The sequence below is a fragment of the Myxocyprinus asiaticus genome, chromosome 25 (assembly GCF_019703515.2).
Source record: "Myxocyprinus asiaticus isolate MX2 ecotype Aquarium Trade chromosome 25, UBuf_Myxa_2, whole genome shotgun sequence".
Lineage (NCBI taxonomy): Eukaryota > Metazoa > Chordata > Actinopteri > Cypriniformes > Catostomidae > Myxocyprinus > Myxocyprinus asiaticus.
In genome coordinates this window covers 28,401,042-28,418,334 of record NC_059368.1, presented here as the reverse complement: position 1 = coordinate 28,418,334, position 17,293 = coordinate 28,401,042, and the positions used below count along the sequence as shown (strand labels likewise).

The following is a 17,293-nucleotide window of genomic DNA, read 5'->3' as shown; positions in this document are numbered from 1 at the left end:
ATCTTTTTATTAAGTTTTTATATCAAACCATCAAGTCGCAATACTTACAGAATCGCAATACATATCAAATCGGCTAGGAAATATTGTTGTAATATCGAATCGTGAGGTCTGTAGCAATTCCCAGCCCTAGAATTTACACTTGGTCTTTTTATGATTGCATACCTATCTGATCAGTAAAATGCATGAAGTGACCAACTAAGGGATAGTCATTGGCTAGGTGTGCATTAAACCATTTTAATGCAAGATGTGGGGGCAAAGAACAAAGCTGAATGTCAAAACATATTTTTCTTACCAGCCTTATGGGTGTTGAAGGGGAAAATGCAGATGCATTCCTAATTATTTACAAATCAGGCTCAGAATAAAGGGCTCATAATCACTGGAGTCTCTTCCGTTTTTTCCTTTAGCACTTCACAGTTGATTTAAAATGCCATTGTATGACTTGATTATGTCGGGTTTTGTGATGTGACGATTAACCCCAGCTTTAAGGCTCATCAGACTTGCAACACATTATCCATGTCTGAAGGTAGATTGAACAGAGGCATAAAACTCAAGCAATGTCTCATTACGGAGGACAGCAGAGTAGGCACATTAATATAGAATGGTGATTAAAACTGACTAGAACTTGCCAGCCAATTTGAATCGATTATTCTAATAGATCATGGTATAAGTGTACAGTTGAAGTCAGAAGATTACATACACCTTAGCCAAATACATTTAAACTCAGTTTTTACAATTCCTGACATTTAATCGTAGAAAACATTCCCTCTCTTAGGTCAGTTAGGATCACTATTTTAAGAATGTGAAATGTCAGAATAATAGTAGAGAGAATTAATTATTTCAGCTTTTATTTCTTTCATTACATTCCCAGTGGGTCAGAAGTTTACATACACTTTGTTAGTATTTGGTAGCATTGCCTTTAAATTGTTTAATTTGGGTCAAACATTTTGGAAAGCCTTCCACAAGCTTCTCACAATAAGTTGCTGGAATTATGGCCCATTTCTCCTGACAGAACTGGTGTAATGGAGTCAGGTTTGTAGGCCTCCTTGCTTGCACATGCTTTTTCAGTTCTGCCCACAATTTTTTTTATCAGACTGAGGTCAGGGCTTTGTGATGGCCACTCCAATACCTTGACTTTGTTGTCTTTAAGCCATTTTGCCACAGCTTTGGAGGTATGCTTGGGGTCATTGTCCATTTGGCAGACCTATTTGTGTCAGAGCTTTAACTTCCTGGCTGATGTCTTGAGATGATGCTTCAATATATCCACATAATTTTCCTTCCTCATGATGCCATCTATTTTGTGAAGTGCACCAGTCCCTCTTGCAGCAAATCACACCCACAACATGATGCTGCTGCCCCCATGCTTCACGGTTGGGATGGTGTTCTTCGGCTTGCAAGCCTCACCCTTTTTCCTCCAAACATTATGATGGTCATTATGGCCAAACAGTTACATTTTTGTTTCATCAGACCAGAGGACATTTCTCCAAAAAGTAAGATCTTTGTCCCCATGTGCACTTGCAAACTGTAGTCTGGCTTTTTTATCGTGGTTTTGGAGCAGTGGCTTCTTCCTTGCTGAGCAGCCTTTCAGGTTATGTCGATATAGGACTCGTTTTACTGTGGATATAGATACTTGTTTACCTGTTTCCTCCAGCATCTTCACAAGGTCCTTTGCTGTTGTTCTAGGATTGATTTGCACTTTTCACACCAAACTACGTTCATCTCTAGGAGACAGAATGCATCTCCTTCCTGAGTGGTATGATGGCTGCGTGGCCCCATGGTGTTTATACTTGCGTACTGTTGTTTGTACAGATGAACGTGGTACTTTCAGGCATTTGGAAATTGCTCGCAAGGATGAACCAGACTTGTGGAGGTCCACAATTTTTTTCTGAGGTCTCGGATGATTTCTTTTGATTTTCCCATAATGTCAAGCAAAGAGTCACTGAGTTTGAAGGTAGGCCTTAAAATACATCCACAGGTACACCTCTGATTCAGTACACCTCCTATCAGAAGCTAATTGGCTAATGGTTTGACATCATTTTCTGGAATTTTCCAAGCTGCTTAAAGGCACAGTTAACTTAGTGTATGTAAACTTCTGACCCACTGGAATTGTGATATAGTCAATTAAAAGTGAAACAGTCTGTCTGTCTAAACAAATGTTGGAAAAATTACTCATGTCATGCACAAAGTAGATGTCCTAAACAACTTGCCAAAACTATAGTTTGCTAATATGAAATCTGTGGAGTGGTTAAAAAATGAGGTTTAATGACTTCAGCCTAAGTGTATGTAAACTTCTGACTTCAACTGAAAAATACCCCTTAGGTGAGTTCATATATTCAATTAGAATATTTGGGCATGGCAGGCTCATGTGCGACTCGAACATTAGAATGTGTCTATTATGACCAACTGTTCGATGCAAATGTTTGAACTCCCCCATGATGCCAAAAAATACTGTGCAGGTGTAAATATTATACCCAAAAATGCTGTCTAGACAGGTCACAATCAAACAAATTTGAATGTGTCTATGAGGCCCAAACATTTAATGCCAAAAAATCTGTCTAGGTAAGCAGCTCACTAGGTTTTGAAACACAGCCATTGTCTATGTGGTTCTGTTTGTAGAATGTTTGTAATAGTATTGCATTTTCTATCTCTATCTCTCTCTCACTTTTAACTTAAAGGGATAGTTCACCTAAAAATGAAGATTCTCTCATCACTTTCTCACCCTCATACCATTCCAGATGTGTATGACTTTCTTTTTTCAGCAGAACACAAACAAGTAGGTCCATACAATGCAAGTGAATGGTGATCAGACCTTTGTAGCTCCAAAAATCACATGAAGTAAGGAAACAAAAAACTAATCCATACAACTCCAGTGGTTAAATCCATTTCTACAGAAGCGATATAGAAGTGTGGGTGAGAAACAGATCAAAATGTAAGTAATTTTTTTACCCTAAATCTCCACTTTCACTTTTACATCTGCAAGTCACATGTGTTGCCTGTTTAGTTTAACTTTCACACCTGAAAGTGAAAGTGGAGATTTAGAGTAAAAAAGGACATAATATTGTTATGTGATTTTTGGAGCTACAAAGGTCTGATCACCATTCACTTGCATTGTATGGACCTACAGAGCTGAGACATTTTTTATAAAAATCTTCATTTGTGTTCTGCTGAAGAAAGAAAGTCATACACTTCTGGGATGGCATGAGGGTGAGTAAATTATGAGAGAATTTTCATTTTTGGGTGAACTATCCCTTTAATTGGTTTCAGTTCTTTTCATTTGTACCGTGACCCCCTCCTCATTCCTTCCTTTTCTCACTTTAAGTTGTTGCTGTACTGTGTTAACCCTCATCCAGTGTACTGTCTGACTGTGCTTTGTTGCATAGTTTGTTTAATTTTTTAGCTGTGCTGTTTCCAGAACCGCTTATAAATAAACGCTTTAGCCTGTTTCACAACCCAGCATCTGTTTGCACGGCGACCCCAATCCTTCTCGGCTTGCCTCTCCTCCCATCTCCCCTCCTCCTCTTTTGCCCTTTCTTTTTCTCCTCCCCATCCCCCTCTTCTGGTATATAGAAATGTAACAGCAGTATGCGTTTGAGATGCTTGAGGTGTTAGGAAAAAAATATATAAAAATGATTGAAATGGATAGGACACCCACAAATGAAAATTGTCATTATTTACTCACCCTTGTGTTGTTCCAAACCTGTATGTCTTTTGTTTTCTTTTTTCTGTGAAACACAAAAGAAGAAAGTCTCAGTCATCATTCATTGTCATTGCATAACCTAACACCTTCTTTTGTGTTCCACGGGAAAGTTGTACAAGTTTGTATGAGGTTGAGAAAATATTTTGATGATCTATCCCTTTAATTCAACATTGTGATTAATATTTTGCCACAGTGAAACAACTATTAAAACAACATCTGCTGTCATGTTTCTCCCTCAGGGTCTAAAGGCAGCCGACACCGATCCCACGGCTCCTCCGTATGACTCCCTGCTGGTCTTTGACTACGAGGGCAGTGGCTCCACCGCCGGGTCGCTCAGCTCCCTTCACTCCTCCAGCAGTGGAGGCGATCAGGACTATGACTACCTCAACGACTGGGGCCCTCGCTTCCGCAAACTCGCTGACATGTACGGAGGCAACGACGACTAACTACGCCATCAACACAGGACCACAGCAAGTAAGATATCGGAGTAGGAAGAAAATTAAAAGAAAAAACCATCAAAAAACAGTGTGGCACTTTTTTTTTAATGCGGGATGTGGACAGTGTGCTGAATCAAAACAATGAAGAAACCAATATACCCTAGAGAGATAGCAAACGAAGACTGAGAAATTAAAATAAAGTGGAAGGAAGATCACCATGGCAACAAAACCAGGTCTCTCTGAGGCCCTCTGTTACAGATGGAGGGGGTCTAATGAAGGAAATGTGACTAGTCCCGGATTTTTTTTGCCTAAGTTTGAAGGATCATCGGTACAAAATGTATGAAGGAACGCTTAAAGAACGTTTAAATGAATGCTAAGTTACACTTGAATCTCACAGTACAGAAGCACTGGGATATTATGTGCCTTTTTGTAAATTTTTTGTTGTTGCATTTTTCTTCCTTATTTTGGTCTTTGTTAATTTGATCTGACAATGTTTTTTTCTGTTCGATGGCTTTGATGGCTCAGAGTTTTGGAGTGTTTTTTCGTGAGCCTGTTTATAATGTTTATGCTTCTACACGCTTCTGTTTGCGTTTCTCACCATCATACTGTTTGTTCACGTCACGTATCAAAATGAAGACTTTGGAAGATTGCGAATGGTTAGACAGAGAGAACAGCTTTGTACAGTTTGCTAGAAAATAGTTTTCAGTTTCTTGTTTTTGTTGGTTTTCCTTTTTTTATATATACATAATTTTTCCACCAAAATGTTAACTTATGCAGCCGGTTGCTAAATGGTAAACGAGCATTATTATTTGGTAGCAGAACTCTTTGTTTTATTCATTTATTCTCTCTCTCTCTCTCTCTCTCTCTCTCTCTCTCTCTCTCTCTCTCTCTCTCTACAATTTTTTGAAGTGATTTAATATTTTGCAAATAATAACATGTCATAAGCCTTAGTCATCCTGGTATTCTTTCATGCCTTGTATTCTTTCATTTTTTATTCCACTGTAAATTAAATGGTGTGTACATAGTTTTTTTGTTTAGTTTTTTCTCTTTTGATGTAGTCTATGAAAAAGAACAGGGCGTGAAGAACTTGTAAATGTATAATTTGGACTACAGACAAAAGGATTTTGCATGTTTTTATCTTTTCCATATAAAACAGTCTTTCTGAAATTTATTTACACACAAATAAAGAAATGCCCACCTCTAAGAAGACAAGAGACTGAAGCGAAATAAGTGAGACTGTAGTTTGGTCCAGATACACTTTACTTTCATCCCTCATTTTTATATAACGTAACATTCCTTTTTCTTTTCGCCTTCAATCTCTCATTTGATTGCTTGATGTCTATCATCAAGGATTCCATCTTGACCTTCCACATCCTTCTTTGTTTTTCTCTTCTACGTTCCTCATTTCCATTGTCTTCTCCCCTGGGCTACTCTCATGGATCAAAGAGTTCGAGTGACATTCAAGGCTGTGAGGCCATATTTCTAAATGCACCAATCCTTTGGGAACTTCATGTTTGGACTAAACTATAGTGGTGGACTGAAGCCCTCGTCATAGCTGTCTCTGCCTATTAGAGAGCCGTGCTAGTGTGTGTGCGTGTGTGTGTATTGCTGGATGCTGTTAGAGAGGGTCTGTGGAATGCCAATTAAAAGTGCAGAATGGAAGCAAGAAGCCAGTCCACTCATGAGGCCGACAGCCATAGGATGATCAACAACTTTTTAATGAAAGTTGGCTGTGCAGAGTTATGTGGGCACTGTTTGCAATTACTTGTTGATATTATGACCCACTGCAGCCCAAATGACCAATAAAACTCTAATTTTGGAATTGCTTATGCGTTGTTGTTTTTTTTTTTATGCATTTACTGCATATGCTGTTTATACGACAGTTATCTAATCGCAATGCTTGATTGTGCTTTGGATTGATTTGGAACAATTGTCATTAGCGGAGCAATAATTGACCAAACAACTGGCCACATTGTGAATGAAATACAAGTTACTTAATATTAAAGGGTTAGTTTAAAGTAAAATATTGTTATTTATGGATTTATTTTGTAACCACACACAACGCTTGATTGTGCTTTGGCTTCGTTTGGAACTATTGTCATTAGCAGAGAAATATTTGACAAAATAACAGGCCATATTGTGCTAAAAAAATATACGTCGATATTAAAGGGTTCGTTTACAGTAAAATATATTTTTATTTTCATGTAAGTAACAATATGCGACGCTTGATTACTTTGGCTTCGTTTGGAACAACTGTAATAAACTGAGCAAAATTAGACAAAATAACTGGCCATATTGTGTATAAAATACAAGTTACACAATATTAAAGGGTTAGTTTACACTTACAGTTAAATAAAGTTTTTTTGTTTTGTTTTGTTTTTTGTAACAATGCTTGATTGTGCTTTGGCTTTTTTGGAACTATTGTCATTAATGGAGCAAACACAGACAACATAACTGGTCATATTGTTTATAAAATATTAGTTACTGAATATTAAATGGTTAGTTTACAGTAAAATATTGTATTTATTTATTTTATTTTTTTTTTGTAAGTAGCGACAATGCAACACTTGTTTGTGCTTTGGCTTTGTTTAGAACTAGTTTCATTAACGGAGCAAAAGTAGACAAAAAGTAACTGAAAAGTAAATTTAATAAGTTTGTTGATATTAAAGGGTAAGTTAACAGAAAAATATTGTTGGTGTTTTATACCTATTGTAACTATTTTCATTCAAATCAAAAATAGACATTGTGTTTAAAATATAAGTTACTCAATATTTATGGGTTAGTTTACAGTAACATATTGGTATTTCTTTTTGTGTAAGTAAAACGCTCATTGTAAGGTACAAAGCAAATTTAAATAGTTCTAAAAAAAGTCTGTCGTCATTTACTCACTATCATGTAATTTCAAATTCATATTTTCTAATTCAACTTTTATGGAACTTTTGAGGAGAAATTTTGAAAAATATTTCCATATAATGAAAGTGAATGGGGACTGAATCTGTGAGCCTCTAACAATCTGCCTCACTTCTCCTTTTGTGTTCTAAGAAAGTAATACAGGTTTTAAACAACATGAGGGTGAGTTAAAGATTTCGGTCAACTATCCCTTTAACTTCTTGTTTATAAAACTGTTGTATAAAAGCAATATTACACAAGCAATAGTGCTGTTGGACTAAATATCAGCATGTCTGTGATTCATCCTTAGAGTGCCACAGGTAATAACACTATACACATGTTGAATGGGTTCCATCAAATGGAAAAGGGAAATGATGCAACACACTGACCTTAAAAGTGATTACTGGCAGCTGGGTCATTATCTGGGTTGGTGTGTGCCTGCCTCCATCATTTGAGTCAGTAAGTAATCACAAGCACACAAACTTGTATTTCTCTACTCCCTCCAGGGCTATCCTTACTCCTCTTTCTCTATCTCTGCCTCTCCGAGGACTGAGATTATTGTGGCAACATCAAAGCCTGGCCTCCACACATCCTATTGTGTATAACTGAGAGAATGAAAGGACTAAAAAGTGGGAGTCTTGTTGCTTAAGGTCACATGAAAGATGGGGAATACATCATTCCACACTCTGTGTACATATATAAGTACAGTATATATACAGTATATACTGTATATATGCATACACACACACACACAAACATACAGTGTGAAACTCCTTCCTGCTTTTTACATTAAGCGTTCTTTACTGATTTGCTTTTACACTCTGATAAATATTTCTCTTTGTCTCTGTTCTTTGTTTCAATTTTTGTGCTCAGTTTTGTCAGTAATGGTCTGGGCATTCCAGTGGAACAGTTGATCCTTTGTTACGCCAGAGGGATACGTGTGTGTGTGTGTGCGTGCGTGTGTGTGTGTGTGTGTGTGAAATAGACAGAAGGAAGGGCAGTGAAAGCAAGAGGATTTATGAGGAGATATAAATTGTAGGCAGATACATATACATATATACACCAATCAACACGACATTGAAACCACCTGCCTAATATTGTGTAGGTCCCCCTTGTTCCGCCAAAACAGCACCAACTTGCATCTCAGAAGAATAGCATTCAGCAGATCAGCAGTTACAGAAATACTCAAACCAGCCTGTCTGGCACCAACAATCATGCCATGGTCCAAATCACTGAGATCAAATTTTTTCCCCATTCTGATGGTTGATGTGAGCATTAACTGAAGTTCCTGACCTGTATCTGCATGATTTTATGCACTGCACTGCTGCCGCACGATTGGCTGATTAGATAATCGCATGGATGATTGTTGGTGCCAGACGGGCTGGTTTGAGTATTTCTGTAACTGCTGATCTCCTGGGATTTTCACACACAACAGTCTCTAGAATTTACTCAGAATGGTGCCAAAAAAACAAAACAAAAAAAAAACATCCAGTGAGTGGCAGTTCTGCAGATGGAAAATATATATATATATATACACACATTTGTAGAAAGGCATCAGCAAATGGAAAATGGAGGACTGTGTGTGTATGTAAGGGAAAGAGCATTTGCAAAGGGGAGTTTGAGTTTGAGGCTCTAAAAATAGGACTTCGTGCTGGCTGGAGGATGGAGATGACATTGATCAACTGATACAGGGAGAACAACTCCGACTCAGCCCCCATCTTGCTTTATATCTCTCTCGCTCGCTCTCTCTCTCTCTCTCTCTCTCTCTCTCTCTCTCTCTCTCTCTCTCTCTCTCACTCACTTTCTTATAAAGTCTTAACTCTGCCTTTTGCATTCCTGTTTTGCCATTGCTATCAGGGTCAAACTTACTCCCCCACAGTGTAGTCTGTGTGAGGTTTGTGAATACATTTGGTTATGAGTTTGTGTGTTTAGAGTTTATGGTATGTTGTATCCAATCCAAAAGATTTGTTTATTATCCATTGTGAATAGCAGACCTAGTAACATACACTGAATAGTGGCTTCCCAGATCTTTAAAGAATCTGCTACAATGCAAATGTCTGGTGCATTTTGTTATTGTGAAGCTTGACAGCATCCATCCCTTTTCACTTTAATTATACAGATAAGAGCAGCTAAGATATTCTTCAAAAATTCGACTTCCACATGTTCTATGGAAGAACAAATGTAACGGGGTTGAAATGACATGGGGGTGTGTAAATGATGACAAATTTTCATTTTTGGGTGTACTGTACATTTCCTTTAAATATAAAGAACAGTAAAGAGGATAGCATGTCTGGTGAGTGAGATCTAGCACACCCACACAGCTGCTAATGGCACTAATAAATTGGACTGACAGCTGAAGCATCCAGTATAGGATTGATGTGTAGAGTCATTATGTACTACTAGAAATAATTTCAACAGACATTCACAATGTATTCACCTGCAATGTTGTTGGTATACATGTCATTATTTCCACGTGCTCCGCTATTCCAGATCATATGACAAAGGGAATGAGGCAGGATGTTGCTTTGGCTTGTTGTCCACAGAAATGGCCTGAAGAGTCGACACATGCTTCTCTCTGCCTGTACACACTGATGTGAGTGGACATGAGAGGGAGATTGGGCCAGCTATATCATTGTACTGACAGGGTCTCTCCACAGCTCTGGGGAAGAGAGAGCCATTCACATAATGCATTCATTCCTATTTTGGAGGAAATACCAAGCAAATCAGTGCACTTTGCCATGTTGTGTTCTCACAAGGAGTGTTCTCACAAGGCTGCTTCAGACAAATGTACTTTGAGAATGTATCATACTGCCTTGTTTTTATGTGGTTTAGTTGCTTCTTGATTCTTGAAGAGAATGAAGATGAATGTTTATTAATGGATATTTAAAGTCTCCTGTTCCTCAGATTTTTCTACTAAGAAAAAGACCCTAGTAGTCTCATATGTGTCTCCTCTAGAGTGTCAGATGTGTTTTTAAAACAAACTGTGCTCAGAAAGTCAATATGAACTTAAACATGTCTCATCAAATTCCTCCAAGATATCATTGTAAAAATAAAAAGATAGAGGAGGCACCATTTGGAGTTATTCAGCTGCCACACTGGTGGAACCCTCTGGAGATGCTCCAGGCACCTTTTAAATGAGCCTCAAATATCCTATTTATGTACTCAAGGAACTTCAAGATACTGTATATTTCAAGTGCCTTGAATCCTTTCTCTAATGATGGAGTTACTGAATGAACAGGTGATAGTCCTTTAGATTTCTTGCAGGACAAAAAGAGTACATTTCTCAAAAAGTACATTGACATTACGGCATTTTGTTGTCTGAATATTTTTATAGTTGTTTCCCATATATTTCACTACCTGAAATAAAGTTAATATCCCAAGCTACTTGAACCTACAAAACCTTACCAAAAAAAAAAAAAAAAAAAAAAAACATACTTGAACAATATAGCGGACATCGGGGCTAGTTGTCACAAGGGCTATACCTCAGTAATGATAAAATTTGTAGACAGAAGTCCAATTGTACAAATGTGCATTTTCTCTAGCAGAGGTTTTGTATGTTGTTTTCAAATGAGTTCAAATCCCTCTTAAATTACAATATTTTTATTTTTTTATTTTTTTATTCAACCTTCAAAAGTAATTTTTACAAGGATCCTATTTTTAAAATACATCTCTTGGGTAAACAAGCAAACATGATCAACTACACTGGCATACATTAATCAACAATATTATGAAGGCAGATTTTTACTGAATGGTTAAATGTGTACTTAGGACCAAGGTCAGGGCATGTTGTCACATTTTTATCAGGGCAGATTGTCATATGTTCCATTTTTTATTTTTTTATTTTTTGTTTAATGCATTGTTTTGTGCCTCATAATTTTTTACTTTTTAAAAACACTTTATTTATTTATTTTGCTGAATAATCTTTACAATGCTAATTAAATGCAGGCAACAATTTTAAAAGAGATGTAGATTTTGTTTTTGGTGGTTGTGATGGTGGGCATACGTTTCCCTACCACCCCACAATGTTCACATGAAACTTATGGCACTCATTAAGTGACAAGTTCCATTGTGACAACTTACCCCATATAGTGTGACAACATGCTCTGCTATTGGGGCAAATTATCGCAAAAGGTCAACATGTGTCTAATGGACTGTATCTTTTGTCCTGGGCAATATCAATGAACATGTTGGAAAGCTTTATTTTAAAAGACAAGACTTTGAGGTATGTGGCTATGCAGAAATTGTCTTTCAAAAATATCTACTTGGAGAGATATTTACTGGAGAAAAAAAAAGTGTGAAACTAGCCCCGGTCTCCCCTATTTTACTGCAAAAGTGCATGTATTGTCTTGTTGAATGTAATAATTTACCATAAATTGTAAGGTAATCTTGACTTCTTTTTCACTTCCAATATTTACAGTAATTTTCAGTAAAATTATATTATCTTGTCATGTATTGCCCTATAAAATCTTATAAAATTTGTACTATATATGGTAAAGCAACTTACAGTTAATCCATTAACAGGTGGTTACTGGCATTTTAACATTATTTTTCTGTTCAAATTATGATTTTTTTTTACAGTGTACTGAGCTAATAAAGAGCAACCTCTGAGCTACGCAAATTATGTTTATATGTGAGTGTTTTAAATGTGTGTGAACAGTTGAATAGTTTTACAGTGTGTGCATGTTACAGCAAACAGCTGGGTTGGGAAATGTGACTTACTGCTCATAATTATATAATCCAGAAATGGGGGCATTACATTAAGCAGACCCAAACCAAGTGAAATGAGAGAAAGCAGGCCTACATCAAACTAATAGGCAGAAATAAAGCTCTTCTTGTGCCTGTGAATACTCCTAGAGGATAATATACTTTTATAAAGGGTTATAGCCCGATATAAAGCATGAATACCACTGGCTTTAAAGCAAGACTCAGCTCTCTGAGATATTTTTATTTCTGCATAGATGAATCTGAGAGCATGTTTGTGGTTCTACATATTTCTGAATGCATGTTTGTGTAAGTGCTTGAATCATTCAGCTAGTGACAATGAATGTTTACTGGTGCTCACACTTCATGCCTTTTCCTCTCAAGAGACATTCTTATTTCATCAGGGGTGTAAAGTAATTGAGTAAAAATACTTAAGTATTATACTTAAGTATTATTTTCTGGGATTTGTACTTTACTTGAGTGCAATTTAAACAGAATACTTGTACTTTGACAATTACATTTACAAAGAAAAAAATAGTACTTTTTCCTCAAAATGGTATTTAAACTTGAAAAGTACTCACTACATTTTTGCAGATAATTTTCATTCATCTTACTAGACTGAAGCCATCTTTTTACTGCATCCGACAAACAACAGATTGACAAACGATACAGTGTCTCATGGCGGCTGTGTGGAGTTCCAACCATCTGCAGAGGCAGAATTTTGGATCTGATTTGAGCTTCGGATATGTTGAAATATTTGTGTGCCTAGACCGTATGTGACAGCCTGACTGAATGTGATTTATTTATTCAAAACTATGAGCACGAAGTGAGAAACACTGACGTTTTTTGTCCTAAATGCCTGCTACTTCTACAGATTGGACAGATGTTAAGTCAAAAATGATCATTCATGTTACAAATATATATATAAAAACAAAAGGCTTTTGTAATTTAATGTGTACATCATTTATTTCTACACTTGCCTTCATATTTAAATCATATCTATGAATTTTTACTTCCTATTTGCTGAATTATTATTGTTGTTGTTGTTAGGCAACTATTAATTATTATAATAACTATAAAACCAGCAATGATAATGATGACAATAATGATAATAAAAATAATGGAATTTGAGTAAATATTAATTATGAATTTTATTGAATTCTGTCACCTGCTCAACAGCAAGGTTTGGTAGCAAACCTCAGAAAACAATTACAAAACCAACAAAATTACTAACTTTCTTCAAAGCTTATTTTGAATTTTTTTTATCTTTCTCTATGTTTCAAGGGGCTGGGTGCTCTGACATCGCAATTCGTGAGTGCCTTCTCCCATGCAACAAACATTGCATGACTGTGACAATGTTTTTGCAAAAAATAATTAACTGGTTCATTGCACGTCTCAGGGCAGTTCCAAAGTGAAATGTCTACTGTGTGGCGCTAAAAGCGAGTGAAATGTTCTCCCGAAGAGATGCATTTTTTTAAGGTTAATGTTCTATCAAGATTTAAATGAACAAAACCGACCTCCCTACCCTAAACCTTAAAACTAAACCTAACTGATAGTGTCAGAAAAAGCTAATGTGAGATGAAAAACACAATTTCTGAAGCAACCACGTCATTTTGTGATGCTTCTATGACACTTTTGGCTCACATGTCGACTCGTGTGCTCTTCAGGACTCGTACCCCAGTCCTTTACATCACAAGTGAAAAAACTCTATCAGTTGAGCTACCACACAATTTGATCACACTTAAACAAGCTTTTACATGTAGTCTGCCAGTGGATCACCAACTTTCTGACAGACAGGCAGCAGCAGCTAGTGAGACAGGGGAAATTAACTTCGAGCACCTGTACAATCAGCACTGGTGCCCCCCAGGGATGTGTGCTCTCCCCACTACTCTTCTCCCTGTATACAAATGACTGCACCGCCAAAGACCCTTCTGTCAAGCTCCTGAAGTTAGCAGACGACACCACTGTCATCAGCCTCATCCGAGATGACGATAAGTCTGTATACAGAAGGGAGGTTGAACGGCTGGCTCGGAGTGGAACATGCTCAAAATGGTGGAGATGATTGTGGACTTTAGGAGAAACACCCAAACACTGACCCCCCTCACCATTCTAAACAGCACTGTGGCAGCAGTGGAGTCATTCAAGTTCCTGGGCACTACCATCTCACAGGACCTGAAGTGGGAGACCCACATTGACCTGCTACAGCTGCTGCTGTTACAGCTCTACTCAGCAGTCATTGAGTCTGTCCTCTGCACTTCAATACCTGTCTGGTTTGGAGCAGCTACGAAATCGGATATCAGAAGACTACAAAGGACAGTTCGGACTGCTGAGAGGATTATTGGTTGCCCCCTGCCCTCCCTTCAAGAACTGTACACTTTCAGAGTGAGGAAAAAGGCTGGAAAAATCACTCTGGACCCCACTCACCCTGCCCACTACAATTTTGAACTGTTGCCTTCTGGACGGCGCTACAGAGCTCTGAGCACCAGAACTGTCAGGCACAGGAACAGTTTTTTCCCTCAGGCTATCCATCTCATGAACAGTTAAAACTGCCCCATTGAGCAATAATTATGTGTAATTCACAGCTTAGTCTTTTTATATTATCCAACACATCCAACCTTTTCTGCCATTACATTGCCTTGCACTGTATATAACAGATTTGTATTTGCATATGCAGGGTTGGGAGGGTTACTTTTGAAATGTATTCCACTACAGAATACATGCTGTAAAATGTAATTTGTAACGTTTTCCGTTAGATTACTCAAGGTCAGTAACGTATTCTAAATACTTTGGATTACTTCTTCAGCACTGGTAGATTTTTTCACTTGTTTTGACTATAAAAACTCTGCCAGTACAGTAAGACAAAATACACATGTTAAAAATACATTCTCTGAAAAACCTAAATATCTTATGCAGTGTTGTTTCTAAAACAAGATCAATCAAACTGATCTTGTTTTAAGGATTTTTAGATATTTTTACAGGAAAACAATAAAAAAAATTATCATTAAGAATACGATTTTTGCCCTAATATCAAAGGTCTTACTAGTAAAAAGAAATTATGATCTAACATGGATTTTCTTGATAAAAAAACATGATTGTGCCTGGTAACATGTGCATGTAAAATGGCTAGAAATAGCATTTTAGCTTTGTGTAAAGCTGACAATTTACACAAGGTTTATTTCTATTTCTTCTGCTACAAACTTACTTCAAACTTACTTCTCTGTCTGCTCGTATGAAACGAACACATCATAAAAAAGTGTTTCACCGCTGCTCAAGCGCTCTTTGGATCACATCATTTATATGTATAAATTTGCCCTATCTGTCACTCACTCGACGTTGTGTCGATGTAGTGACATTAGGGGTCACTCTTGGGAGCCCGAGACACCTCTGGTCTTTGATAAAAGGCCAATGAAAATTGGCGAGTGGTATTTGCATGCAACTACCCTAGACATACGGGTATAAAAGGAGCTGGTATGCAACCACTCATTCAGAATTTCTCTTCGGAGACGAATGGTCATGCTCACTGAGCTGAATTCTACTGTTCATTCACCTCTGCTGGATCTGACGGCGCATTTCAGCGGCTTCTCCCTCCTCTGCACTGGTGCACTGCAGAGAACGCCCCTGGGTGCTTCAGCAGAAAAAAAAGAGAGTATATTTTCTGAAAGAGCTTTTTCCTCTGAAAGAGTATAGTTCTCTAAAAGAGTGGCACACACAGAACGTCTTTTTAAAGACGCGTCTTTTTAAAGATGCCTTTCCGATTGTGTGTTATTCCTGGTTGCGGTTGTTATCTCTCAACTTCAGATGGTCATGATCGCTGTCTTTCGTGTCTGGGCGCGACCCATACGGAGGCAGCGTTTGTGGATGGCTCATGTTCTCATTGTGAGAACATGACCATGGCAACGTTGCGGTCGCAGCTTGCTTTCGTAAGACCAGCGCCATCCCAGCAGCTCCCTGCCTTGGTCCTTCTACCTACGGGTATGAGGCCAGTGTAGCTAGCACTGGGGGCGATTTGGGGACCCCAATGGGATCGTCTCCGCTGGGTATCCCCCCGCGGACCTCACATTCCCCAGCACGCTCGTCTGCCACAGTCGGGCTTCCGGATGAGTCCGCTGGCTCGTCTCACGGTGAGTCTGGCCTCTTGTTCGGAGCCCACGAAGATGATGAGCTCTCGAGCGCAGCATTGGAGAGCGGGCTTGTCCAGTCGGACGCAGAAGCTTCAGCTGGGCTACCCCCCTCGGGGACGATTGCCCAGTCACAGGCTGATGCAGAAATGATGGACATGCTTTCCCGACAAAGCTCAAAGCAGCCACGTCCCGCTCCAGTGCCTTTCTTCCCGGAAGTGCACGAGGAGCTGACAAAATCGTGGGAGGCACCTTTTACTGCCCGGCCCCAATTCCGCAGTTCCCCCGCCCTCACTACCCTCGATGGCGGGGCAGCCAGGGGCTATACGGCGATTCCCCCAGTGGATAAGGCACTCGCAGTGCATCTATTCTTGCAGAGCGCCGCCACCTGACGCGGATGCCCTAAGCTCCCGTCCAAGCCCTGTAGGTTCACCTTGTCCCTGACGGCTAAAGCCTACAGTGCTGCTGGACAAGCTGCCTCTGCCCTGCACGCCATGGCTCTCCTGCAGGTCCACAAAGCCAAGGCGTTGAAAGAACTGCACGCGGGTAGTTCTGCCCCAGATTTGATGCAGGAACTGCGCTCGGTGACCGACCTCGCTCTCCGAGCGACGAACGTCAAGGCGTGGTCTCTCGGGCGGACGATGGCCACATTAGTGGTCCAAGAGTGTCACCTTTGGCTCAACCTGGTCGAGATGGGTAAGGCCGACAAGACACGGTTTCTTGCTGCCCCCATTTCCCAGGCAGGCCTATTTGGCGACACCGTCGAGGACTTTGCCCAGCAGCTCTCGGCGGTGAAGCAGCAGACAGAGGCTATCCGGCACATCCTGCCCCAGCGCGGCTAAAAATCCCACACCCCGTCTGCTCGTCGCCAAGGGTGTCCCCCTGCGGTGACTGCACCTGCTCCGCCGCAGCCCACCCCTTCGGCCCGGCCCTGGTGTGGAGCCCACCACAGGAAGCAGATGCCACCCATCTCACAGTTGGCTGCTAAGAACCCACGGAGGTTGTCAAAGCACCCCTGAGACGGGCGACCCAGGGAGGAAGAAACGCACTCACCTGGAGCTGGTAAGAAGACCACTCCATCCCCCGGTGGAGGGCTGGGTGGAAAACCCAAAATGAGATCGCTACCCTCCTATGGAAGGGCACGATAGAACCTGTCCCTCCGGCCGAGGTTTTACAGCCCCTACTTCATCATACCGAAAAAAGGCGGTGGGTTGCGGCCAATCTTGGACCTGCGAGTACTGAACTAGGCCTTACACAGACTCCCGTTCAAAATGCTGACGCAAAAACGCATTCTGGTGAGCGTCCAGCATCAAGATTGGTTCGCGGCGGTAGACCTGAAGGACTCGTACTTCCACATCCTGATCCTTCCTCGACACAGACCCTTCCTGCGGTTTGCATTCGGGGGTCAGGCGTATCAGTACAAAGTCCTCCTTTTCGGTCTGTCCCTGTCTCCT

The 17,293-nt window shown here is 39.7% G+C and overlaps 1 protein-coding gene across 1 annotated transcript in view; it reads left to right on the top strand.

Annotated features, from left to right (window-relative positions):
• The window catches only part of LOC127416433 (cadherin-2-like), a 58,281-nt gene extending 52,323 nt beyond the window's left edge, over nucleotides 1-5,958 (top strand). The window contains exon 16 of the mRNA XM_051655798.1: nucleotides 3,934-5,958. Within this exon, the coding sequence (XP_051511758.1) occupies nucleotides 3,934-4,140 (207 nt within the window). The 3' untranslated portion in view covers nucleotides 4,141-5,958. The remainder of the gene's footprint in view (nucleotides 1-3,933) is intronic.
• Nucleotides 5,959-17,293: the final 11,335 nt, after the last annotated feature.